This window comes from Anomalospiza imberbis, chromosome 13 (genome assembly GCF_031753505.1).
Source record: "Anomalospiza imberbis isolate Cuckoo-Finch-1a 21T00152 chromosome 13, ASM3175350v1, whole genome shotgun sequence".
NCBI classification, from domain to species: domain Eukaryota; kingdom Metazoa; phylum Chordata; class Aves; order Passeriformes; family Viduidae; genus Anomalospiza; species Anomalospiza imberbis.
In genome coordinates this window covers 3,634,393-3,661,986 of record NC_089693.1, presented here as the reverse complement: position 1 = coordinate 3,661,986, position 27,594 = coordinate 3,634,393, and the positions used below count along the sequence as shown (strand labels likewise).

At 43.6% G+C, this 27,594-nt stretch overlaps 1 protein-coding gene across 2 annotated transcripts; it reads left to right on the top strand.

Annotated features, from left to right (window-relative positions):
* Positions 1-5,640: 5,640 nt before the first annotated feature.
* SYNM (synemin) lies at positions 5,641-26,439 on the top strand. Of its 2 annotated transcripts, none has more exons than XM_068203637.1 (4): positions 5,641-6,507; positions 11,720-11,844; positions 17,579-17,649; positions 19,150-26,439. In XM_068203637.1, exons 1-4 carry the CDS (start codon positions 5,722-5,724, stop codon positions 22,788-22,790), a joined length of 4,623 nt encoding a protein of 1,540 aa, XP_068059738.1. In that variant the 5' UTR covers positions 5,641-5,721; the 3' UTR covers positions 22,791-26,439. The 2 variants fall into 2 exon arrangements, with proteins under 2 accessions (XP_068059738.1, XP_068059739.1); XM_068203638.1 differs by lacking the exon at positions 5,641-6,507 and adding an exon at positions 18,080-18,116.
* Positions 26,440-27,594: the final 1,155 nt, after the last annotated feature.

Sequence of the window (27,594 nt, the reverse complement as noted above, 5' to 3'; positions counted from 1 at the left end):
GAGACTGGAGGCCAAAACAGTGTAGAAGGCTGAAAAGGGGTGAGAGGATGAAAAACAGCTGAAATAGGGTGCCAGGCTAAGGGTTGCAGGCAGAAAAAAAAAAAAAAAGACAGCAAAAGGAAAATAGGACTGCAGTCCCAGAAGGGGAGGGAGGTTCAAAATGATGGGAGGTTCAAAAAGGGGTGTAAGAGGAGTGTCCAGCTGTAAAAGGGGGTGTCCAGCCAAAAATGAGGGTGTCAGGCCAAAAAGAGGAGTGGGAGTTTAGGAAGGGTTGTGATGCAGAAAAGCGGCTGGAGGCTGAATAGTCTGATGGGAGGTCAGAAAGGGAGAGGGGGCAAAGATGGGTGGGAGGTCAAAAACCAGTGGGAGGCCGGGAGGCAGTGAGAGATCACAAAAGATTTGGAAACCAGGAGGGGTTTGGGTTCCAAGGACAGTGAATGGGAGACCCAAAAGTGGGGGAGGCTAGGAGGAGTGAGGGTGGGAAGTTGAAGAAGACCAGAAGACCAAGAAGAAAGTGGGAGGGGAACAGAGGTGTCCTCTGAGAAGGCTCCAAGTGCCATCTTATGCCAATGGCTCCTGTGTTGCAGCAAGGAAAAGCTGTCATCCGCGCTGAAACTGAGGGACAGAAATTAGAAACAAAAAAAACAAAAAACCTCAAATGGCGTAAGAATGAATCTCAACTCCCACCTCCAGCATCCAAAACCAGTGAAGGACAGAACCACATTAGATCAGGACCCAGCAACAGCCACGAGGCTGCTCAGCCCCGGTGGCATCAAACAAAACGGGAGAGGGGCTGGCGGGAGAGGTGCTTCTGATGGCATTTATGGGTCTCTCGGCTATCGCGGGGAACAATCTCCCCGTAAAAGCCCAGCGAAACCCCGCAGCAACACCCTGCGATAACCACATGAAAGGCCGGGTCCTGCCCGCTGGCCTTTTGTCGGGAGCTGCCGGGGCAGCGTGGAATGTCGCACGCAGAGCCCAGCAGCCCAGGTTGTGTCCTCGCTCCTCCCCGGGCTGCTCCTGCAGAAAACAGGGTATTTAAGCAGGCGGAACAAAGCTATTTATATCCTAAAGTGTTCTTTTACGCTTGGGAGCTGAGACTGTAGCCTCGGCATCAGAGATAACTTCATAATAGCCTTTTAGTGGAAATAACCCTTATTTACAAGAAAGTTCTGTCGCTAGGCTGAGATGTAAAACAGGAGCAGTAGATATTACTCATAATGCACTGGAAGGGTTTATTCCATACATGGCCTTTTCATAAGCTTCTAAAAGCAGCAATTTCAGGTTAGAAATCATGGAGAAAATCTTGGATCCATTGAAGAAGCACAAGCAATTTCCTTACCTGTGTTATGAAGAACATCTTAGCTTATGAAAGCCCAGCAGATTTTTTGATCTAATTTATTTTTTATAATTTTTTCCATTTAGATTACTGTCTGTAGAGCTGGACAATGCCAGAATGTTGGTGCCTTTTCTGCTTCTTGATAATTTAACTGTACCATTCCTATGCCTAAGAACACTGAGGGCAACTACATGTTCTTTCAAGTTCTTAAAAAAAAAATAAAACAACCCACAAAAAAAGCAGCAAAACCAAAAGGCCTTTATCCCCAGCCCCAAATTAATGATATTAATTCTCTACGTCCTCCTCATGGCTTTTCTAAAGTGACCAAAACTGGGGCAGTTAAATTATCTTGTGTGGTTCCTTCAAGCAGGGAAATGCTGCCCAGACAAAAGAAGTATAAATACCATAGATGGAGCAAGTTCATCACCATCATTTTATCTCTGTGGTACTACCCATCTTTGTTCCTTCCTTCTTTCTTTTCATTCAAGTACAAGAGCAGAGTTTTGTATATATAAAAAAAAATAGATTAGTTCTAATTTAATTAGCACAAGAATGAACCCAGAAGACAGGGAATGCCAATGGTTATGTAGCAGATATTCCACACTGTAGGTACCTCACAGGTCCAACCAAATGCGCCACATTATGCACCTTTTTTAAGTATCTAAGGTATATATTTTTATTATTTTTACACTACTGCAGCCAGGTTCTCAAGTTAAGAAAACAAGGAAATACTAAAATCTGTGTGCTTTGGTTGGAGAGTGTTTGCAACCTCAGACAAGGAGCAAAAGTTATGTAAAGGGCCGGCACAAAGTTCTCCTGGGCAAAACGCACCATCTAGAGGTGGCCACCGCTTCTGCAAGTGCTCCTCAACAAAACGCAGGCAGAAGTGGCTAAACCTCTCACCGAGACGGAAAATCACCTTGATAGAGGCAACAAAGTGCCTTAATCACTCTTTGAAATGAATATTTCCGAGGGAGTTCCTAAACAAGGGCCCTTCTGCACCAGGTCAAATAAGGCTCCTCTTTTCAAAGGCCTTTCAAAAGGAGAACCAGGTCACTGCTCCTGCCTCGAACATCTGAAGGTCACAGGAGGAAAGGCTTTGCTCGGGGGCTGTGGCAGGTAGGGATGCACAAATGACTCTGCCAACACGCTCTTGCTGTTTCGAGTTACAGCTCTGCAAAGATTTATCCAAAGGGGTGCAAATAGGATAGGATGGCATATAGGGAATTGATCTTCCTAAAAGAAAGAATAAATCCATAAACTGTGAAACTCCCAGTGAAGTCAGAAAGGACGGTGTAGGTGCTGCAGGGATTGTGGGAATGGCAAAGCATTCCCCTGGGCTGGAAGCACAGAGGAGCCTCAGTTCCAGCCCACGGAGAATCATTCCCTGCCTCAACAACATTTTAGCCAGTTTTTGTGGGTCTCCAGGCTTTGTAGAGTCCCAGAAAGGAGAGCAGAGAGCTGAAGTCCACCTTTTCCGGGTACTGGGGATATATCTGATATTCATTTAACAGGAAATGGCTGGTGTTTGCTTTATTTTCTCTGTTATAAAGCAGGGTGGTCATGAAAGCCAAAAGGTGAGGATGGGAAATACTGCACTTCCCACTCCCTCCCACCCACCACAGGGGGAATATTCCTCCACTGATCTAATTGCAGGAACTGTCCGTAAACAAAAACCTGTTTTGAAACTCCCATACAAATAGCAATCACAACATCTTGCACCATTTTAATGAACCCTGTTTTCTTCGCGTCAAATCCATCTCAGGAGCGTCAGAATCAGAACATTTCCCCAGTGACAGCTCCATCCTTTAAACTCTGCAGATGAGAGAGCACGCGGAACAAGCTGTGCTGAGGCAGGATTAAGAGTTACCAGGGTGACACTTTGTAGTTTGGAGGATGCTGACAAGGAGCCTCGCAAAAGCACAAGACCTTCACTGGAGCTGAAGCGACACAGAGACCCAATTTGCCTCAGCTGTCACTGAAGTGGCAAAGAAGATTGTAAATTCCCCCTCCCCAGTCTTTGATTTTATTACCTGTGCATTACAGCTGAATTCCTAGGGGCAGGATGTGGCCTCTGGCAGCAGGGATTTACCTTAGAAGGAGGGATGCTCCACACCTCCACCTTGGAACTGCTGAAGGTCTTCACTTTCCCTTCTATCAAGGTCTCCAACATGTTTCTTCCCACAGAGAAGGAGAAATAATTGTGGCAGCAAAAGCCTTTAGCAGTTTTTAACTTGCCCACCACTTGTTGACTACGTCAGGTTTCTTTCCCTTTTTCTGCAGGTGTAAATGAATTAATGTGTCCACATATTTGCACCAATCAGGCAATTCTTAATGGTCCACTGAGTGCTGGAAGCCAGTTGCAAAACTTCAAGATCTGTCTCAGAAATTACTTGCCCAAACTTTGCCCCTTTAAGCATTCTCTGCCCCAGCCCACAAATTCCTTGCTCAATTGCAGATCCACCATATATATACAGCCAATGGAGAGGTAGATCCCCCAGCCTGAAAAGCTGTCCCACATCTAGACAGATTTACTTATGATGTTTTTTCAAGAAACCAGAGATTTTTCACAGAAGCAGAGACTCAGATTCTACTGTTTTCAATGACGAAATAATAAAAATTTATGAATACAGTTGCAGCAAGAAAGCAGTCAAATTGTCAGTAAGAGATGACAAGGGGCTGAGAGTTGGACATTTGGCTGGACACCCACAGTGGACCCATGGGAGCTTGTCTAGTCCGGCTCTGGCCGGTGCAGCGGTGCCACTCTGTGTGGACATCAGTGCCACTCGCGGTTTTTAGGACAACAGTGACATCAGAGGGAGAAAAAGCCTCCAGTAAACCACAGGAAGGTAGCTCTTCACAGAAGCATAGTGGTTTCCCTCATAAAAGAACAGCAGGTGTTAGAGTGTCACCGAGGGACTTGACTTCGACCACAGAGCCAAGAAAACTCAAGTGCCTTTAGTAAATCTCGGCTTCTCAGTGACCTCTGAGGGAGCAAGTCTGCCAAGGCTAAATTGGCTGACTTTTAGGCCACAGCCAACGATTTATCTGTGTTGGTTAGGGTCAAATCCTGGAGGCTTTATTGAGATTAGAAGAAAACTTGCTCAGCAGAGAGCAAAGCAGCAGCCAAAATGTGGCCTTTCTGAGGGCAGGGAGGTGCAGTTCTGTGGGAAGGCTTTGGGAAGGGTGACACGGAGCAGTGAAGGCGCTGCAGTGCCCAGAGCAGGTCAGTGTGGTACATCTGTGCCCTGATCCCAGCTTTGTGGGGCTTGTGCTGAATTCCAATCCTTTCCATGCGAGAGCTTTGGTCGGGAGCGGTCCTAAGGGGCAAGGTGGGAGCTGTGCTGCCTTATGTGAAGCAGCAAATCTCTGCAAAATCTATTTCTGTGAAATAGAAATGTGTGTGTGTCAGAGAGGGAGAGAAGAATGCCTGGGGAGATGAGAAAGGCTGAAATGAGTCACTCCTTGTCTTTTTTGTCTAATTTGGTAGATAATACAGGGTGTGATGCTTCACTGCCTCCTCGCTGAGTTCCAGGCAGTCAATGAAAGGATCCAGCTGGATCCAGCCCTTATATGGTGCAAAATGAGGCCGGGAGGAGCGGGCACAGGGACGGGCAGGCTGCAGGCGCCTCGGCCCTGAGGTGAGATGTTCTTCTGCCGGGCAAACGTTTATGGATGTGACACAAAGCCAAAACTGGAGGTGTTCCACTTAAAAAGTAGTGTTATGAAGCGGCATTTGACACTTGATATAAACATGAGCCCAGCCACGGTGCAGTAACAGCAGCAGGTGATGGCGAACAGGGTAAATCCAGAAATCCCTCATGGGGAGCGGAGCACCCGGGGCTGTGCTGGGAGCGCAGGATGAGCCCCAACAGTGCGGCGCCAGGCGGGAGGAGGACGAGAATGCCAAGGAAAGGGGATCAGGAGAGCAGTGCTGGGAGCTCCCTAAGCAGGGCTGGGCTCCTGACTAAACAGGGCTTGGCTCCCTGAACTTTACTTCCCAAGCCTGGCCTTGCTCCCTGAACAGGACTCAGCTCTCTGAGCTCGACTTTGATTCTTTCGAAGGGCTTTGCTCTCTGAACGGGGCTTTGCTCCCCGAGCGGGACTCGGCTCCCTGAGGCGGGCTCGGCTCCTTAAGCCGGGCTCGGCTCCTTAAGCCGGGCTCGGCTCCCTGAGGCGGGCTCAGATTCCCGCGCAGGAATTCGGCGGGAGCCGCCAGGGCCCGGCAGGGGGCGCCGCGGGGCGGGGGCGGGGCCGCGGGGCGGGGGCGGGGCTGGGGGCGGGGCCTGTCCCGGCGCCGCGCACACCCCGCCGCTCCCGCCGCAGCCGCGCAGCGCCCGCAGCCCCGGGGCCACCGCGCCCCGACCCCGCGGCCCGGCAAGATGTGGCGGCGCTGGGAAGCGGGATGGGACGAGAAGAGGGAGCTGCAGGAGCTCAACTCCCGCCTGCGGGTCTTCGTGACCCGCGTGCGGGAGCTGGAGGAGGAGAACCGCTTTCTGGCGCGGGAGCTGGCGGAGCTGCGGGAGCAGGAGCTGATCGGGCTCCAGGTGCCCGAGCAGGAGCTGGCCTGGCTGCGGATGCAGCTGGAGGAGCTGAGCCGGGCGAAGCTGGAAGCGGAGCTGGAGCGGGACGGGCTGCGGCGGGAGCTGGAGGAGCTGCGGGCGCTGGGCGCGGAGGTGCTGGGGATGCGGCGGCGCCTGGAGCCCGAGCTGGCGGGGCAGCGGGCGCTGCTGGAGCGGCTGCGGGGCGAGTGCGTGGCCCTGGAGGAGCTGCTGCTGGAGCTGCAGGCCGAGCACGGGCACATGGCGGAGCGGCAGCGGCGGGAGGCGGTGGAGATGCGGGAGCTGCGGCTGAACCTGGCCGCCTTGCCGCCCCCCTTGGCCGGGCTGAGCCTGGAGGAGCTGGAGGAGACCTACGAGATGCTGCTCAGCCAGAGCTGCCGGGAGACCCTGCTGCGCTACCAGGAGCAGATCCAGGTGCTGCAGGAGCAGGAGGCGCAGCGCAACCGGGAGAACCTGGAGCTGCTGCGGGAGGAGAGCCGGCAGTGCCGGCAGCACCTGGAGGATCTGCACCGCCAGGGCCAGGAGCTGTGCGCGCTGCGGGAGCGGCTGGAGCAGGAGATGCTGGCCCTGCAGGACCGCCACGGCGCCGAGCTGGAGGAATACCAGGTGGGTGGCACATGGGCCCCTGTCCCAGGACTCCTCCGCTTCCTTCCCGCCCCCCGGTGCCTGTCCTGGGTCTCCCCTGACACTCCTGCCACTCGCGTTTTCCCTTCAGTTCTGTGAGCCCGGGTCTCTGACCGCTCTGACTCGGTGCGGTGCAGGGCTTGCCCGCCCCACGGTGCCTCCTGGCAGTGGGTTTTCCCCCGGCTGGAAGAGGAGGTGGCCCAGCTGGAGCCTTTCGCTGACGAGCCCTTCTCTGTTGGAGCCCCCGGGGTTTTGGGGAGAGCTGCGGGCCTAGGGTGCGACTCAGAAGGGAGACAGTGACCCTGAGGACATCATCCCGGTGACAGGTGCTCCCTTCCCAACCTGCCCTCGGCAAGTGGCCAGGAGCATGGAGCGGGCACACCGGCTTGCCAGGGCTCCTGGTAGGGTTGGCAGGAGCGCTTGGGGCACGGAGCAGTCCCTGGGAGCGAATGAACCGTGGGGCACGGCCCTGAGGCTTGAGGGTGGCCTGTCCCCATCAGAGAAATAATCTGGAATTTCTTTCTGTTTTACACCCATTCCAGTCTGCCTTGAGCCTCGGAAAAGCTTGTGGTCCCCAGCGTAGTTAAGGAAACTTCGTGTAAAGGCGAGAAGATGTTGGGGGTGGATGCTGGTGGTGTCAAACAGGGGGTTACAGCGTCTGCAGCTGAGGATCTGTGTGCTGTCAGGATGATGTTCGCTGTGATGTGCCATCCCCCGTGCGTGGGAGGGGATCGGCTCCTGCCGGAGCAGCGGAGTGTCCGCTCGGAGCGGAGAGCACATACTGGGTCACGCAGCCCATCCATGCATTTCCTGAGGGCAACATTTCTTTTGTTCTTTGTTAGACCCGTTATTAACACCCTGCTGGAGCTCGGTGTGTGCCTGAACCCCGTGTTTGCCCAGCTTTGTGCACATTATGGAGATGTTGGCAGCTGGGAAGGGACTGGGACCTGTTGCTGTGTGCGTGTCTGGTTTTTGTACTCTGCTGGATTGTTTGGAAGCTGCATAGTTTGCAGATGCTGTGAACTGAGACAGATTAGCTATGTAAGAAGTAATTGGAAAGGCTCTTAACTTTAAAATATTTTTTTTTTGTTGTTTGTGACAGGACAATTCATTCTCACAGTCACATATGTAAACATTCCCAAAGCTGTAGAAGATGACATATATAAATCCCTCATTAATTAAACCTATCCAACAGGCAAAACCAGGTGAAAATTTAAGGAAGAGATAAACCTCTTCATTTTTTCCATTTTATATTTGAAGTTTCTTAGATTTCCAAAACATGGCCCTCTTGCTGCCTATATTTTTATTAGGGGTTTGTAATGAAAGTCATCATTGCTCAAACTGAAAACCTCTAAATATGGAGTCAAGAGAGCATTTTGTATAGCTTGCTGTCCGTGACACAAGTTTTTCTTCTAAAGCCAGTAAGAATAGCTTTCATTTAACTTTTTCAGCTCAGCAAGGTGTTTTTAAACCAGTTATCTGTATCTGGTTGTATTTTGAAAGAATTTTCTTTGAAAGAGCAACTGGAGAAACCTGTTGTAGATCACAGCAATCTATTGCAGGAGTCAAATAATCAAAATCAGTGGATGCCCTTGAATGTTCCTAATGCAGTGCTCCAAAATGGATTGTTATTTTGACACCAACATCGCAGATTTCTCTGTTACTCTCGTGAATGTTTGGCATCTTTAGATTTTACAAGAAAAATAGTTTCAAATCTTAGTAATACAAGAAGAAGAAAAAAGTGTGTTGAAAATATCCAACCATTTTCACCAGAAATTAAATATTGTCTAGATGTATTCAAATATGTCATAAGGTTTATTAATTCTGAATGGTCATATGTTTGGGTTTTAATGAGAAAGGCCTTTTTGCAGTTGCCAGTACATGAGAAGTAAAATCTTTTGCTCACATCCAGGAAGAAAAATTATGGAATGCGTAGGAGCAGCTGTTTCAGTTTTCGTTCTTGGGATCAAAGCTTTTTTTTCCCCACTCATTTCTCTTACTGGTTGAAGTATGTTCAGCATGGGTTTTAAAAAGCATCAATTCGATGCTTATTTATTGTAAAGTGTCATGTAGAAATGATATGTATGTACAGATTAAAGTCAAGTTATTATTTTTCATTGCAGCTGCAATGGCAATTAGATTTATTCATATTTTCCATATATCATCCAGTTGCCTTATATGTTCATCTTTGCCTCCTGAACTGCCCTTATCCTCACAGAAGCTTTCAGCAATGTTAAATAGAAAAAAAAGTATTATAATGAACCAGGCAGGACGTAAATCATACACTGGAAAATTTTCACTGGTCCTGAGTGCTGGAGGGATGAACTCAGTAGGTCTCTTACTTCCATAATTTTAGCTGTGTGCTGTGAGAATACTGATGCAAAAACCCCTGGTGGTTTGAAAACCCAGAATTATTTGAATGTAAAACCATCCACGGCCCATCCTGCTGCTCTGAAACGAGGCAGATATTTTTCAGTGATAAGAGTGGGTTTAGGATCAGTTCCTGTGTCAGTGTTGTGAGCTCGAGAGAAGAAAGCATCTTGTCAAAGGCACATTTCATGTCGATATGTCATGTGCCTTTCTCTGTGTACCAGTTTTGAGCCAGCCAAGTGCAGGGTGAGTTCCTCCCATGAATGAGCTATGGGATCAGTAAATAGTACCAGATGGAAAGGGCTGGGGCCTGGAATCCTCTATTCCCTCAGTAGGTAAAGCTTGGACAACCCAAGTAAATTCTTTCCCCCCTGCTGCCCTTCTAAAATTTCCCAGTGCTGCCTGGAAAGGAACACATGAAGGGTGAGAAAACAGTTTCTGTTCCTTTACTTAGCCCTAGCAGGGCATCACTGGGATTTGGGGGCTGTGATTGATGTGGCTGGGAAGCAGATCTTTCCAAGAGAGTCCTGTGTGAAGAAAACACCAGATCTGCCAAGTAGAGGTTACCTTTTGCAAAATGGGTTTGTTGGCTCGCAGTCTCCTGGACTTGGATGGATTGGTTTCTGAGCTTTTTGGTGTGCTTGGAGACAGGACTTGAGACTAGTTGTCTTCTGCTTTATGTTTGAGCATCAGTGATGGAGGACTGGGTGTCTGGCTGTCTGCCAGTCCATTGAGTGTCTGCTCCCACTGGAATTAATTCCTTTGGAACTACTGCACAGCTGGCTGAGTTGCGTGGCCCCTTATGGTAATCATTAACTCCAGCTCTTGGATCCCCAGTGCTCTCCAGCCCCATGGGCAGAATCCAGGTGGCTTTTCAAACCCAGACTAGAGAACTTGGGGGTGAGGGATTGAAGCTCCTGTGCTCTTAGATGGGTTTGAACAGCCCTTGTCTTTCAGAGCTTCCCACACCCTGCAGTCCAGCGTAGAAATTTCCTGTATGGATTTTTCTGGGACTGCAGCATTTTAAAGCTCTTTTGAAGGAATGCATGCACATGTAGAGGTTATTCTGTGTTTAATTGCAGAGGCAAGAAACGTCTGAATCATTTAACTTTTGTATCAGAGCTCTTAGGGATTGGTTTTCTTCTGCACCTTTTGCTGACTCCTGGTTCTGTTGCACCCTGGCCATTCTTGCTGGGTAGCCTTTCCTTTTAAAAGCAGTACTTGTACTTTGCTTACCTTCTCACCTCAGGATTTTCCATTGTGTCTGTGCTGTCCTTGAACGGGATTGTTACCTCAGAGCTGCTGAAGCTCTGCCTGGCCATGGGATGGTGCCTCCACTGGGGTCTGCAGGAGGCTGTTGGAGGGTTTGTGGTGCTCTTTCAGATATGCAGATATGATTTGTCTTCTGCTATAAAAAGGGAATTTTAAGTGTGGGCAAGGATTGTCACATCAGGGGAAACATCAGTGTAATCCTTTAGCAGGAGCTGCAAAGGCAAATGGAGAAAGAAATTAATGTGTTGTATAGAGAACTGTACCCACGTGTATAGGCAAATATAGGCAGCTTCCTTCATAGAGCTTTCTTTTTAGTTTTACTTAAAAAACCCCAAAACTATTAATGTTTGACATACCAGCACTTTATATTCTTAGTTCTTACTTCTGCCTAGCACTTCATGCTGGCATTAACAGCAGAGTCCCCTGCTGTATCTTCATTTTTATGCTATTGCTCATACTGTGATACTGGAGCACTTGCTGCCTATAAGTGATATATTTTGAATTTTTTAAAACTAAACCATCAGTGCCTTGATTTTCCAGTTCAATTGCAAAGCAGTTTTCAGGATGAAATCTAAAATACACTCTTGTGAATTCCTGTTCAGTGTTGTACATATGTATGAGGTTTTGCTCGGTAAATGACATTTCAGATTTCCTGCATAGTGCAGAGTGACATGAACAAAACAGAATTTGGCCTTTGTTGATATTTAATTTCTGTCTTCCCAGCCCCCAGAATAAAGTGCAATCTATAGCATATTAGTTAGCAAGGTTAGATTTGGTATTAATGTATATAGAAATGACAATTCACCCTTCAAGTGAGAGGTAACACCAGTGACTAAAGCACTTTGTGCTCTTTTCTTTTCTTACTTCTGCCATTTAGTGTAAATATATATAACATTTATATTTATTTGTGTTGCCTAAGATCATATATAGCTATTGAGATGAAAATGAGCAATCTTTTATCCATCTTCTGAGCAGCAGTTAGGACAGAGCTGGGTGGGCCTCAAAGCAGGCATCCAAATACAGTAGAAAACTTGAAGCAACCACTGGAGGTTCATTTTTTACCTTGTGGGCACTGTATATTCAGATGCTCAAATTCCAAAACTGGTTTGAGCCCACGTATCTGTGGAACTGAAAATACTGATAAATTCTTATGGCAAAGCAATTGCTGAAATTTCTGATCTCAAGTGTGATTTAAGCGCGTCTTAAAATGACCAAATGAGTCACATATAAGTCTTAGAAAGAAGTGTGTTTTCCTTGCTATGTGTGCTTAATAACTTTGGTACAGGGCATCTGAATGGGTTTAACTGAAATAATTAACCAGCTTAATAAAGAATAAAATGGACTTAGCATAAAACTTGCTTCAGGAACAAAGTATTTCAGTTTGTATATGGGGGAGTCATGGAATGGATTTCTTCTGGATTTTGAAGCGATAGAGCATTGAGGTATTTTTGTATCAGTCTTTTTTTTTAATTAAAAATTTTATATTTTCAGGCACTGAAGTGTACAGATTTTTATGTTCTTTCAAAACTAAAAATAATTTGTTTCTGTTCAGAGAATAATTGACGCCCTGGAAGAGGAAAAGCAGTTCCTGACCATGTCAATCACAGATTACCTGAGGGACTACCAAGAACTCCTGCAGGTGAAAGCAGGCCTCATCCTTGAAATTGAAACCTACAGGTAAGATTTGCGGTCACACTCTGTTGTCTAGACAGAGGATAATTTAAATCTCTTTTTATAGATATGGGAGCCCTATTCATCCTCTTTCCAGCATTTAAAATGTAAACAGTGACTTTGGGAGTCTCAAGGCTCTAAAGCCAATATAATTCATAGGAATCCAATTAACTTGGTACAAATATAGTGGTATGTAAGAAACCTTCTTAGTCCTGGTCGAGTGGATGTCAGATTGATGGGGTTTTTTGGGGCAATATTTAGTTACAAGATGAGGAGACAATATCCCTGAATTGCAGTCAGTAAAACTTGTGGTTGTGTAGTTGCCATCAACTTTCATGGCACATTTAATTGTTTAAATGTGTTGATTAGTGACCACCTGCAGCACTGATGTAAGCAGTGAGTTCCCCTCCTTGTTGCAGTTGTAGGATAGTGGGAAGATAACAGAAAAGTCTGTTTGGTAAAGTCCTGGCTTTCTCCATCCTTGATTTGTTATGAAAACATGTTTAGATCAAGTGTGAGATAAGAGCAAACAACATTTCTGCTAATGAATCTTCAGGACTGTACCTCTCTCTAGCCACTAAGTAGTGGCTTAATTACTAAGCCAGAGTAATTCTCTTGTCTGGAGAGTCATGATGTACATGGCACAAAACTGATTTGGAATGCAAAAGGTCCTAAATAACCCAAAACTGATCAACTGGAGGAAGATCCTTCTTTCTTGTAAAAATGATGTGTTTTTTTCTACAAATAGCACCATATTTTAGACAAATTTCATTGAAATACTGACCTTCAAATACAGAGAGATGTGCAATTATTATTAAGCAAAGGGATAATTTCCAAAAATTTAATGTCGGGCTACTTCTGTATTTTTTTAAGGAGACTGCCTCTGTCATTACCTTGTCTACATTGGGTGCATTATTAATATTCAACCTGTGTAAATAGATGGGGTATTTCCAGTTAAATACAATACATGCTTCTGTGTCCTAAAGCATTAATGCTGTGTCCTGAGTGTGAACCAGTAAATCTGGATAAAGGCAGCACCAGCTGAGTTATGGGTGAGGTGTGTGGAATATCAATCCACTGATGCATATGAAATTTAATTTCAGTTGCATAACTGAAAACATGAGAAACTTGAAATAACTTCTGAGTAGCTTGATAAAGAATAGTGAGCAGAGGATGTCTTCATGAAAGAGCACCAACAGCCTGTTCCAGATGCCTTGAGAATGTCTGCAAGGAGGCACAGACCAAGGCTGGTTCCTGGATGAGATAAAATCACAGACAGTGGGGGACAAGTGATCTGCAGTCACTTGATAAGCAACAGTATGTTGCTTGATGTTTGTTGGTGGAGTGGGATCCCTGTGATCCTTGGAAAGCCAATAGTGTCTGGAGCATTCCTGTGGAAGTGGGAGCCAGTTGTGATCCTTATCTGTGTGTGTTAATTCTGTTAACTTTGCTAAAAAACACGATTCTTCTGCATTTAATCCCAGCTCTGTTGTTGACTTTCACTGCTGTTGTTGAACTTTCTCCCTTGGTTTATTCATCTGCAAAACAGGATTAGCACGGTCACCATAATAGAATTATCAGAGTTGTTTTGATGATTAGTATTCATCCAGAACTAGGAGTTATAATGCCCAGATATTCAGTTGTTTGAAAACCTTGTAAGCCCATGAAATTCTGGAATTTCTCCAGAGTTGTATCCCTGATTATCTGAGCATTATTCATTTGTCTAAGGATTCCCTGCCCTGGTTAATGAAAGGAGAACAATTCAGCATCACCTGCAGTGTGTTTTTTGCCCATTTAAGAAGCTCCTTAATCTGCAGGATTTCTTCATCTGATGGATGTGAATGCAACTTGTGTCACTGATGGCCTTGGCAAGGCAGATGTCAGTGGAAAAATGAGCATCTACCCACTAAAGATGACATGTGAACAAGAGAATGGGCCTTGCTACAGATAAAAAACATGCAAATGCCAGAAATCGAAATTCCTTTAAAATATCAGAAGCTGAAAGCTATTGTTTTGTGGTTTTACATTTATGCAGTTTTACCTATTCCTCTTCTTTTTCTCCCTTTATTCAAGAAAATAGTTCCTTCCCTCTTGTGTGTCTCTACCAACCCTGCTGTGCGAGGGATCCCAGTCAGTAAGGTCAAGTAGGAGAATTCTGGACAGCTCACTCATCTGCTTTTTCAAATCCTGTTCCTCTCCCAGGTCTTTTTACCTGTGAAAAAAGGGCACGTGAGCACAGCTTCAGTTGGTTTTCACAGAGGTTGCTGACATATACCCTGGCTTATGCATACTGGAAACAAAAGGCACCTCTTCACACTCTTTCCAACATCCTGAACTTTCCATGGAGAGCTTCCCACCAAGGCCCTGGCATTTCCTTTCCTTTCCTCCTGGCCCTATAGGTTAAGGGTGTGGTAGCTGGTCTTGGAGCCTTCTTTTTACCTCCCACCCTGCGTTTTCTCTTTGTTTTACAACTCCTACAGTTGTGTTGCAAGGTCAGTTCTTTTTCCATTAGTCACCATTGCTCCTGGAGTGGGAAGAAGGATCACTGTTGCAAGGAACACCCTTCCTTAAGGTCCAAGTGTGTTTCCTCTCTGACTCTGCTCACCCTTCCTGCTCTGGGAGCCGAGATTCACTCAGGAAGAGAAATATGTGTCTTTGTGAAGTTGCACCTCATGGGAATATTCATTCCTAAACCCTCTTCTCTCTGTTGAAGTAAATATTTATCAAGTGCCTCACAGTTTTGTTCTGTATCCTTGGAATCCTTCAAAACCACAGCTACTTAACTCTGCTTAGGTTTTACTTCCCGAAAGAAGTGGTGAATTAGTCACCCTGTAAAACTCTTGATTTTAAAAGGAGATGGAAAACCTGCCTAGAATCAGAATTACTCTCAGACCTTTCTCCTTAGCTAGCAGAAACTTCTCTTCACATAGCAGAGGCTGCCCAGAGCCTGTACCAGTAGGTTCAGGAGCTTTTCTGTCCTCTCTAAAATATGTTGTTGAAGGGTAAAATATTTCACTTTGAAATTCCAGTGTCATACAAGTGTTCTGTTCAGGTTCCTACCCTGCATTCTGAAACACCAAAGGCTACACACAACTTTTTTCTTTTTTATTTCCATGGTCATTGTTAGGATCTCTGAACACACTTGCCAGGTGGACTTTGATTTGTGTTCCTCCATCAACACTTCTGAGTCTTTCCATGCCTTCCTCTCACAAAATCATCACCAGCATTAAGGTCCTCTGAGCTACTCACCACAGCTTTTAAAGCCAGTCTCATTACTTTCCCTTCATAACTTGTACCATCCAATAGGTTCTACTCCTGTATGGGTTTTATTTTGAGAACACACTGAGTTTTCAACACCCGGGGAGTTGAACATGCAGTTACCTGCTGTTCTTCACATTCCTCATCCTCCCATCCTGGGAAGATGGAAGAAGGAAGTGGAATGGCCATGACCCCCCTCCCTGGAGAGGTGGGGATTTTTTGTAACTCCTTAGCAAATACCCAGGATAGAGAGGATGAGTTTTTATGGCTTGCTGGCCAACTGCCCCATTTGAGATTTTGGGGCTCTGTAGTTGGAATGAAGTCATTACTGTCCTGAATGCCCATAATAAAATTTGCACTACATCTTTTTGTTCTCTCTCCCCACCCCAACCACTTTATCTCCTCCACCTGCTTCCATGGACTGGTTGTTTCTGTTGTCATCCAGCACAGTCTGACAAACACGTCCCTGCTAACTTTAGATAAATGCCAATAATAATGAGATGAGCTAATGGTGCAGTTGGATTATTTTCTGGTAACAATTTAAGTGTTAACAAAAAGGGAGTATATGTCATTTGGGACCTGATTTCCAGGAAGTAGCTGACATGGTTATTTTTTTAGAAAAGTGCTGCTTGGGGCAATATTTTTTTTTAATTATTACTATGAGAGCTTTAAAGTTCATACAGTTGAAATTAATTCTTTGGGCAGTTTAAGTTTAAAAGCAGACCTTACCAGCAAGAGGCTATTATCAGGAAAGGATGCAGAGGAATAGAGAAGCAAAATGACTTGCATAAACTGAAGCTATGGTCAAGCCGAGCAGCACAACCTGAGTTTGCTGGCTCAGTACAGTACACTGCCCTTTCTCGTGCCAGATCAGTAAGCCAAGCTCAGTTTAACATTTTCTTGGTTTTCTGATAAGCGTGAGGTCATACATATTACAAAGTGCCCAGTAAAATACTGATTCTCTGTCCAGTTTTACAGAGGTTTCAGGAAGCTTTGCCTTTCACTTTCAGTAGTAATCCTTCAGATGCAGCTTTTCTGTGGGCTGCTGCCCTTTGCCATATACAGTTACCTCCTGGAACTTATTTTTAGTGACTTCATACGTTGCTGCAGCAACTGAACAACTGTTGTTTTAACAGCAGCCAGAAATCCTGAGTCAAACTCCCCACATTCCTGCTCTCCTTCGTCATGGTTAACACTTTCACTGCCAGCTCCTGGATGTGTTTCTGCAGTGTCACCAGCAGCTTCTCTGGCAGGTCTGTCAGAGCAATTTGTTTGGCACTCACTGGCTTCATCAGATCAGATGTTTGGTCTTGGGAACATTACATGTGTTGAAGGGATCTAATTCCTCTGAAGCTTCTCTCAGCATGGAGAAAGATAAATTGCTTTTACTGTGGGTTTTTTCAACTCACAAAATAGAAGGAAAGATACCCATCTGAGCCTGTTTTAGGTAGTTCTAACCTGGCTTTTCTTCTGGATCCAGACAAATCCATCAAGGCAGAGAAAAAAAGAAAACCTTGCTAATGATATTTTGCTAGTGCCAAAGCGATCAGTCATGGGAAGTGTGAAGTACACAGGTGATGCTTAAAACACCTGCTTTGTTAGTTGTGACACAAATGTTCAGCAGAGGTGTTTGTACCCCAGTCCTAAATGGCTTTCAGCTCCTGCCCCAGGGAGTCAGGAGCCTTGGCTATCACAGTCCTCCAGCCTTACTCTTGCCAGCTTTGATGTTGCAGCTGTGTCTTATCAGTGCAGAACATCTGGCATTCCCAAACCCAGAAATGCTGTAACTGGCTGGTAGAAGCAGCATAAACCCAGCCAAGTTACTGTGCTGGCTGTGACATTCTCTAGCACAGGGAATGATCCTGATGTAGCATTTCCAGGCTGCTGCCCCAGCACTTCCTGGAAGTGTGGGAGCTGTTGGAGTGTCACTGCCAAAATGGACAGGGACAGACAGAGATGGCATTAAAGGAAACCAAGCAGTTTCTGACACAGAGAATTTCCCCACTCCTTTTTTTGTGAAATGTGTTGTGCTGATTTCCAGTGGAATAGGAGCTAAGGATTGTCAATTTAACACTATAAATTGTTTCTTCCAGCACTGTGCTTGACAGCAAAAGTTATACTTCCCTTCATTTTTCATTTGAAAATGATAGAACTTGCAAATCCTCCTGTAACAGCTCCCTCATATCACATTTCAACACCACCTTTACTACTTTTTTACAAACAGGAAGGCTGCTGTCTTTTTTTTTTTGTTGTTTTTTGTTTTCATTTTTGCATTTTCTTTGTAAAACATCTTGCCCAGAGAAGCTGTGGCTGCCCCATCCCTGGAAGTGTTCCAGGCCAGGTTGGATGGGGCTTGGAGCAACCTGGGATAGTGGACTGTGGCAACTACAGGACAATTGTTTCAATTACTATGACTTACAAATGTAAAATATTATTCTTAATGTTCCCAGTATGTTAATGAAATGCCCTTTGTGTTTTGCAGAGCTTTGTTAGAAGGGGAGAGCAAGCAGTGGATTATATGGAGAGAAGAGCATGCAGGGAAACTGCCTCAAGGTAAAATATGAATACTTAAAAATTAATTTTGAATTAAATTAAATTGGAAATTATGTTATAATGTTCATGATGTATATTTATATGGGTGTATTGCAAAATTAATATTGAATTCGTTTTGAGTGTTAATATTTTAAATCAACATATTGCTCTTCTATATGAGATACCTTATAAAGTCATGGCTTGAGTGGAGAAGGTAGGGAGTGATGTTTCGTAGCTCTAAAGAACTTTTGGATGCCCATAGGTCTTAGGAAAGTCTTGAAGTATAAAGCAAGAGGTGTTTAACAGCACATGTAGCTAAAAGTATGGAGTTCATCATCCTGAGGCATTGTGAGTGTTAAAAAGTTCACGTGGGTTTAAAGAGATATTTTAGCAGAGTAATGAAAGACAAATCAAAGACTTACTAAACATAAAGATACCATTTCTATCTTAGGAGCTGCAAATCTCTGGAGGCTGTGAGAGTATACAAGGGAAGTATCACTATTTACTTGCCCTGTTCTTATACTCTTCCCTGTGTATCTACTCTTGGTCCCTGCAAACAGGATTTTAGATAAGATGGACCTTCACTGTGACTGCTGTGGCCATTGCAATTAGTAACAAAATTAATCTGGATAATACTCATGAGTTGAACAATGTGGGGTCATTATCGTAGTCCCAGAGGATATTTGAAGGCTGTGTGTGTAGCAGGAAATTCAACAGGCTCAGGCCTAGGCTGAAATGCTCACAGAGACCTGCTTGTGCTGTTAAACTGTGAGCACTGTGCCTGCATCTGGACAGCCCAGTTTGGATCTGGACTAGCCAGTACTTCTGCAGACAATGCTCAGCATATTCACAGAATAGGGTAGGAATTACAGGAATAATACAGACGACACTGCCAGAAGTCAGAGGAGCTGTGGTAGCTTTTCAGGAGTGAGAGATGTGAGTGGTGCAGTCTTAACTGTCAGATATTCCTGGCACATTGTATTAATTTCTATAGATAGAGCCTAAAAGGTTCTTTGTTTCTCTCCCTTGCTGTGCTTTACTGTGTGGCTATGAAGGGTTGTATTTGTGTTTGCAGTTTCTAGTATGTGGTGGCAGGTGTGCCATTAAATGTCAACAGGATCTAAGAAACTTCAGGCCACTAAAGCTAATGAAGCAAAAACCCAGCCTGTGATGTCAGCATACATTATTTAATAAGAAGTTGTAAATGAACATCAGTATAAATGCAAAAAGTGCAATTCCTCAGTAAATACCACAATACCCAGTAGTGCACAACCGGTAAAATTAGCAAGATCTTGCAACTTGAGAAAAAGCTTTGCTTTCAGCTTCAATTAATTTATGCACAGACTTAATTAACAGGCAAAACTTACAGGAATGCCTTTACAAAGCTCCACTGAAAATGAAGACATTATTTCTTTCAAAAAACATAGTGCATGTTTTCTTAGTTCGTGCCCTCTATTTGATATTTGTATTTTAGACACAAACCATTATTTTAATGCTTGGTCACCCGTGCTCTCTTTGCAGATATTATAAACACTTCATATAACTACACTGATATTTACTCTACTTATCAAGAAAGAAATAGAAATAAAGCTTCACCAGCTACCAGGATCACTGACACGAGACACAGAATGCCAGTGACAAATGTGAGCAGCTCTGCACATTACTCAGCTCACTCCACGCAGGCTGGATCACACACAGCAACGGGGGGAAGAACTTTCGGAAGGGGCCTGCTTGGTTCAACGTATCGCCCTTCAACGACTGTCACAAAGGATGAAAGGATTGTAACAGACCACAAAGAACTGAGAACATTTACTCCAGACTACAGCAGCTGGAGAAGCACTGAAATACAGCAAAAGAGGATTCCAGAAAGAAAGAAAACAGAAGTTACAACTTCATCCACAGTATCTTTTTCAAAAGAATCAGCACATGCTGAAAGATCAGACAAGGACCACAAGCTTGATGCTGAAAGAACTAAACCAGGCTTCACTAGATTTCCAGCTTATGAGCTGATTACTAACGCAAAGCCATCTAAATATGAAGAAACTATAATTGAAACTCGGACCACGCTAAAAGACAAAAGAGGAGGCAGCAAACCAACTGATGAGAAGACATCTCTGCTGAAAGAAAAAGACAAGCTGCAGAAACAAACGAAGGACGAGAAAAAGAAAACTGATGAGAAATCTTTTATAGAAGAAACTGTCGGTTTTGGGAGGAAGACTGAGCAGAAAAAATATATCCGTGAGGAAGTTAGCCAGAAGGTAACAGGGAGTGATATTTCTACTGCAAGAACTCTGAAAAGTGAATCAACCAAAAAAGATGCAACTGTGACATCGGAATCAAGAAGCAAAGATGTCATTGAGGTACCAATCAGTATTGAAAGGCCTGTTCCTGACAAAGGGCCTCAGAGAAATAAAGAAATAAGGGTACAAGGTGTTAAAACTTCCATAGGAAGAGAAACAGATGACCATGTAACTCAGTCTGCTGAAACTCGCCAAGTGAGGATTTCAGAAGCAGAGTCCAGTCTGGAAGGTCAAGAGCAAATTAGGGATGGAAGCCACAAAATTGGAACTCTGCCAACTGAAAACATAGCAGAGAATATTGTTGCTGACATTCTTAAAAGTTTCACACAGTCTTCTAGTTCAGAGATGTCAACAGACACCAAAGTGACCTATTTTGATAAGAAAGAACTAGAAGATGAAGGGAAATTAAGGACTGAGTTCACAGTGCAGTCTCAAGTTCAAGAAGACATAGCTATTTCTGATGAGGGTGACTTAGGACATCTATCAAACCAGGATGTTAGAAAAGTGATTCGAGAGGGCATTGAGGGAGCTCCTTCCAAAGAGGAGATAGAAGATATTGTCCATCACGGCCTGAAAGGAAGCGAGAGCGGAAAGAACGTGTCTGTGAATGTGGAGATTGTAGAGGAGCCACTGGATTACACCACCGATGAAAGGACTGATTTTTCAACACCTTTCCAAGTAGAAGAAGTGGAGGATTCATTCCCTGAGAGGGAGAGACGTTACGGTGAAGAGGAACAAAACATCACCTTCACGTATGAAGATGTCAAAAAGAAAAAACCGCGCCATGAAAGCTTCACTCGTGTGGAAGAAGTAACCGAGGAAGATGACTCACCTATTGAACAGAAATATTTTGTATCTGTTCCTGATGATCATCCTCTTATTAATGAAAAAGATGATGACTCAGTATATGGGCAAATTCATATTGAAGAAGAGTCAACTATTAAATATTCCTGGCAAGATGAATTTTTGCAAGGCACGCAAAGTAAGAGAGAGGAAGGTGTGAGCTCTCCAGAAGAAACCTATAAAGTGGTGGGGGAGGAAGCGAGTGCCCATATTTTAAAAGAGCATCCTGAAGGTGAAAGATCCCATGTTGAATCCATTGTTATTGAAAAAGAAATTAAAATTCCCCATGAATTTCAGAGTTCGATAAAAGGGCTTTTATCCAAGGAAACGAAGGACCCTAAACATCAATTGAAGGAAGCTTTGGAGCAGTTGGAGGGCAGTCTCCCAGAAAGTGTGAAAGAGGAGCTCTCTGCATTAACGAAAGACAACAAAGTGGATGCTAGTAACTTGGCATTTGATATCAAGAAAGTTGATCAGAAGGAGGAGGGGGGTTCAGTGACCATTGTTGCCGAAGTCAATCTGTCCCAAACCCTTAATACTGATGAGTTTGATGTAGATCAGCTTGGTGAAGTAATCAGAAGCGAGAAGGAGAAGGCAACAATACACTCCCTGAAGAAAGAGAGCTCGGATAGAAGCAACATAGAAGTTTCTTCCCACAGTGACAAATACGCTCCTTTTGCTGACCAGGAGATCTACAGCTCCTCCACGATGAGGCGGAGCGGTGGCACTGGCTATCACACCACTGAAAGGGTTGTTTATGACGGTTCGGTTTCGGAAACTGCGGATTACGGAGAGGCCTCTCACTCATCACAATCGGCTGATGAGACCACGTCCCAGAGGCGTGTCAGGGCTGGCCCAGCAGAAGTGCAGAGGTTTGAGCAGGTCCTCTATGAAGGGCCTGGTTCTGAAACGCTGGAGCTCCGCGCTACAGAAGATCTTGTTCAGAGAGAGGGACTGTCAGAATTCAGCCAATCTGTGAAGCACTTTAAACTGGGCCCCAAGGAAATCCAAACCACAGAACAAGTAATTTTTACAGGCCCTATTACTACAGTTGTAGAAGAGATGGATTCTGGAAATCTTTCTCAGAAAGTCTCAACAGACTTCAGCAGGGCCACAAGACGTGTCACAGTAGGATCAAGGCAAGTGACTGAAGAAGTCTCTTTTGAGGGGTCGGGTTCAGACTCTCTGGCACTCAATAGCTCAGATGGCCTTTTCCAGGCTGAAGGGGCTGTGGATGTCAGCAGATCAATGAGGCACTTCAGGCTGGGCCCAAAAGAGGTTCACACTGAGCACGTTATCTTTGAAGGACCCATCTCCAGTAAAGTGGAGGTCAGTAGCACAAGGGACTTCTCACAGGCAGAAAGTTCAGTCAGACAAATCCAGATGGGTCCCCAGGGATTTATGACAGCTGAAGAGATCATCTACCAGGGGCCTGTCTCTGAGCACACAGAAATCACTGAACTGGAAGACCAGACCCTTTCAGGAGGCTCAAGAGCTTTCAGGCACGTTAAAGTAAGTCCTGCAGGAGCTCATGCTGAGGAAATCATCTTCTCAGGACCCATTGCTGGAGTGGTGGAAGATCTTTCACAAATGGCAGAGTCATCTGAGAGCAGCAGCTCTGTGAAGCATATTAAAGTGGGCTCCAGGGAAACAGCTTACACTTTCCAAATGGATGTTTCCAGTCTGGATGGAATATCTGCAGTGAAGAGTGGAGAACAGCAAGGGGCAACGCTGGTGTCCAGCAAGCAAGAGCCTTCTGCTGGTCAGCCACAGGTCATCGTTGAAAGCGACCAGCTTGCAGGAAGTGAAGGCACAAGAAGTAGCTATGTTCTCTCCAGTTTTTCCCAAGATCAGGGAGAAAAGGTGGTGGAACAGTCATTTTTTGATCAAACTGTGCAGTTGCAAAGAACGGTCGACCAAAGGTCGGATACTTCTGAAGGGAAGAAAGTCGCTTTTGTCTACCTGGACCACGAGGAGGAAGATGATGAGGATAATGATAATGATGCACAGTGGTTCTGAAAGGACTCTGTGATGAAGCCTACGTAGCAGTTTGTTTATACGTATTTTTTATTATCCTTTTTTTTTTAAAGAGAAAAAAAGGGATGGGGAAGCACTCAAACTATTTAGATTATTAATGGTGGACTGAGAAGTATTGAATTTAAGCCTCTATTCAGCACATTTTATTTTATTGGAAATTTTATTTTTGGGAGAGATCATGCTATTAATATTTTTCCTCAGAGTTCTATGTCTAATATTTTCAGATTTTTCCACCCATAGAAACGGGAATTTGCTACTGGGGAATTCAAAGGATTCTATTTTTTTTTCCGTTTGTTTTATAGCACATCAGCTATTAAATGTGTGCTTGAATAGGACTTTTCAAATTATTTTTTCTTAATACTGTATTGTACTTGGTTACTACATTATTACTATGCAATTCTATTTAAATCTCAAGCTACTAACCACAAATTTAACAGAATATGAGACTAATGAGTGGTAGTAGCTGATTTCCAGTTCCATTTCTGTGTACTTATATGCAATACCTAATGCATACATTTTAAGAGACAGTTATTACAACTATAAAATTAAATATGGTCCTGTAGGATCAAACTAAGCATAGCAAGAATTGACAAAAGTGACATTATTTGTATAGCTTGAATGCAGTGCAAAAAAAAGAAAGAGGTAACACTGAGGTAAGAATTTCTCCCAGTATTCCAGGTGAGGAATAGTGAACTTTATGGTTAGACAGTAATATATTTAATATCTCTAAAATGAAAACAGATTTAAAAACTAGACTGGATAGTGTTCCCACTGAGGTAAGGAGAGCTCCTTACAGATTCAGTGGCTGTGTACATTAGTAACCTCAACTTATTTTGCAGTTTATGGTTACCTGATAGTAGGTATTGCTAAAGGCAGGTGTGAAGTGTCAGATATGATTACATAGTGCCTAATTTCCTAACACAGTGAAATTAGCTGATATGTGTCCTGTTAGAAGGAAACTCTTACAAATGACATTGATGACACTTATGATCATTGTGTGTCAGCTCATTCCCAGATAATCCTTTGTTTACAAACAAGATGTCCTTTTCAATCACTCCCCCTGCAAACCCAACCTGAGATTTGAATTTTTCTTCCTTTTTTTTCCTCTGAATGTAACACGTGCCTGAGGCCAAAGTTGCCTTCTACTTAAATCGTTTGCAGATAAGCTAATTTCACTCGGATTGCACATTGGTTGGATGAAGGACATAATTCACTTTATAATTCAGTGACTTTATCAATTCAGCTTGGAAGCCAGCACAGCACCACTGGCTGGCCTGACCTGGGCGGTGCTGGCAGTGACAAAAATAGCAGCCAAAAATATTGTCACTGGGGTAAGAAACACCGTACTGGACACGCATGGAAGAAACAAACAGAGGTGGGAAGCTGCTGTTTCTGCACACACACACTCACAAACACGAGCACACACTCACTCACTGTGCCCACCTCTGCAGAGCAGGCACACACCTGGCTCGGGGTGGCTGAGCAGCGCCAGCCCGGCCAGTGCTGACTCCCAGATTTTTTTCCTGTGGTGATGTAAGCCTAGTTTTGTGTGTGCTGATCCATATTAGAATCCAGTTAGACTATCTTAGTCTGGCATGACTAGTCACTTTTCAGATTCCTTACTATTAACAGAAGTAGATTTCTCCAAGCTGACTGCTGCTTTATACTATGAATGTAAATGCAAAGCTGAGGAGCTCCGTGCTGACTGACATATCCTGCTCTTTCAGATAGAGGACACTTTAATCCATGTGTGCCTTGGTTTTACTAAGTTTGAAACTGTAAAAAGCTATTAATGTTCCAAAGATTAACTCATGAGGTTTGTCTGCACTGCAAAATTTTCTGAATGTTTTCCTCATTTTGTCTGGAATCGTTTCTTGAAATTGGAAGTTCCACCAACAGCTGGAAAATCAATAGGAAACTGAGTTGTGTAGAAGCACTAAAGCATGTAATCTAAGCTTATTTATACTGTTCACTGTGTAATAGATAATATTTTATTCAAAATTATTCCTATATGCTCAGAAAAGATCTTGTGCTTCCATTTATAAATAGGATGTTAATTATTGTAATACTTCTAATCTCATCCTATACTTTTGTTTCCTTAGTTGACTGTATGATTTTAAAGGTGGCAATATCTCTGTGTTTAATAATCTTGTATAAGCCAGAATTTTCCAGCTAGATGCCATCCTGCCAGTAATCAGATTCTGTACTCCAAGCATCAAATAAGTGCATGAAGGAAGAAGTCAAGTCTTTAGGAAGCAACAGAGGTAAAAATAATGAGTGTAAGTTTTCTTGAAATTTTATTCAAGACTTACCATTCTCTGTAAAACAGATACAAGAATATCTGCAGAAAATATATTTAGCAACCAACAAAAAACTACTTACAATGTCAAGCCCATTTATTGATACATTGTGGAATCTTTGACAGGTGCTCCTTAGGAACATTGATGCCAAACCTGTTCCATTTATCCTCACCTGCTGAGAGAATTATACTGTAAGGTGAGGGAATAAACCATCGAGGAGCAAGTGACTCATAAAATGTAGGTGCCCCTAGCATTGAAGGATAAAAAAAAAAAAATCAGTATTTTTTTCCACTGAGGCAACAACAGCTCTTCAGAAATTCCTTTGCACATCACTGTCAGATGCACTCAGTTATGCTAAGATACATTTTTTGATAGTCTGGAGGAAAAATCTGTTCAATTAACTTTATTTCTATTTAAGAGCAGGATTTTGATCATTATTGGGAAGCTGGGTTATTGTAGAGAACTGGAAATGTGCATTAGCATGATATTAAAAAGATTTTAACATTTCAGGCACAGTTCCTTTGCATGAAGAAAGGCTGTGAAAATGAAGTTGCCTCACATATAAACGTTAAAAGTTTTAAAATAGTTTTAATATAAGCAACCCATTTTCCACTTAGTTCTTACTAACCTGAGACATTTAGGCATAATGATAACTTTTGGACAATTCTACCTTCAGACAACAGAGTGTATTTAGGTGGACAGTCATATCCAGCACGCCTGGTGGCTGCATGTGCAGAATTGGGGCTGTAGGTACATTAATTACTAATGAGAGCAAACATAACCTACTCCCTGGTGTACTAACTCACCCAAGGTGATCACTTTCTGCATAGAAATTATATCCTGTGGCTGAGCAGATTGGTGGCACACCCTCAGTCAGCATGCACTTCTGAAGCTTACTCATAATTACGCTTTTCGTTAAATAGAAATAAAAATTTTACCGCTGTGTTTGGATTAAACAAAACGCTTTTCAAATATAATTAGTATTTTGGGATGGGTAAAAACAATGTATTTCTATGCTGATACAGATCAGAAGTGGAGCACTGCTTTTTCAAATGTGTAAACCACTGGTCTAGGAAGCAAATAGAGCATAGAACATGAAGAAGGATGTGTGAGATAGCGAGAGCTCTGTGCTGGCTGATGTTTGTGGACAGCAGGTGTTTCAAAAGACGGTCAGAATGTTGAACCTGGGTTTGTTGATGTCAGCTGTGTGAAACTTTGCAGGCAGCTTGTGTTCTGGTCATTTGCAATGAACCTGCGTTTTTTTTTTGTGGTGGTATAAGCTTTGTGATTTTACACTTTTTCACTCTTGAGTATTAAACAATGAAAATCAATGCAGGTGTTTCTCTTTCTTCCTGTCTGATGTTTTTAAGGCTTCACTGTCCAAGAGAAAAGACTTAATGTCTGTAAATACCTTGCTCTCAGGCTGGGCTGATTTTGGTTCAAAGAATGAACCTAATTTTTCATTCCAGCAAAGATTCACCTCTTGCAGGCTGATAATAGAAATGGTGGCAGAACATGGCAAATTCCTTATTCCACCTGCACACAGCACGTGGGGACCAGCAGTGGTTGTGGAGTGCCCCAGGTAGTGGCAGAGGCAGAGTATAAAGCAGCACAGAAGGTGGAACTCCCTGAGCTGTCAGCATCATAATTGTCCTCGGAGCCTGGCACTTGACCAAGGTACATCTTAACTTTTACCCTTTTCTAGTAAAGAAAACTGTTTTGCACCCATTTAAATCTTTAATGGAAAATAATGTGTATATATATATATGTACACACACATAGATATATTTAAATGGTACCCCTGAGTGTACTGCAAAGTTCATTTTTCTCTTTAACCACGCAATTGATTAGTAATGAAACCATCATTCACACCTTTAACCCAGTTTTCTCTAATTAAAGAAAAGGGTCAGAATGAGATTTTATATGAAAAAGTTAGACTTTCTGAAGAGATCTCCATTTTAATACACTGAGAAAAAAGCACACATTTTTCATATATTGCAAAACAGGGAAGAAAGTATCTGAAAGTACTGTCTAAATCACAGCATAATATGAAGATGGTTAAGTGATTAGCAAAATAGTTTCCACTGAAAATGGCCTCTGTCAGAAAAAGTATGTTTTCAGGCTCTATTAAGTGAATCAGTATTGCTGTTAAAACTCTCAGTGGTGAAGATCTGATTTCTCTGAAACTTGATGTGTTTCTCTGAGCAATGTGGAATGGCACTCAAAATGGGTTGGTTTTCAGTACATCAAAATTTCAGTTTCCTGGTTTTGACACACATGTCAGTTGTCATAACTTTTTAAAGATGCACTGAAAATACGGGGATGTCTCAGTATTCTAAAAAGGAGAGTTTAAAATTAAATGGACATAAAAGATGTTTGTTCACACTCCAAATTTAAATAGTTTAAAAGGTAAAACTCTTTTTCCTGATGTATCTCAGGAATCAACAAAATAACAAGCAACCTAGCTAATGAACAAAGTTTTTCTT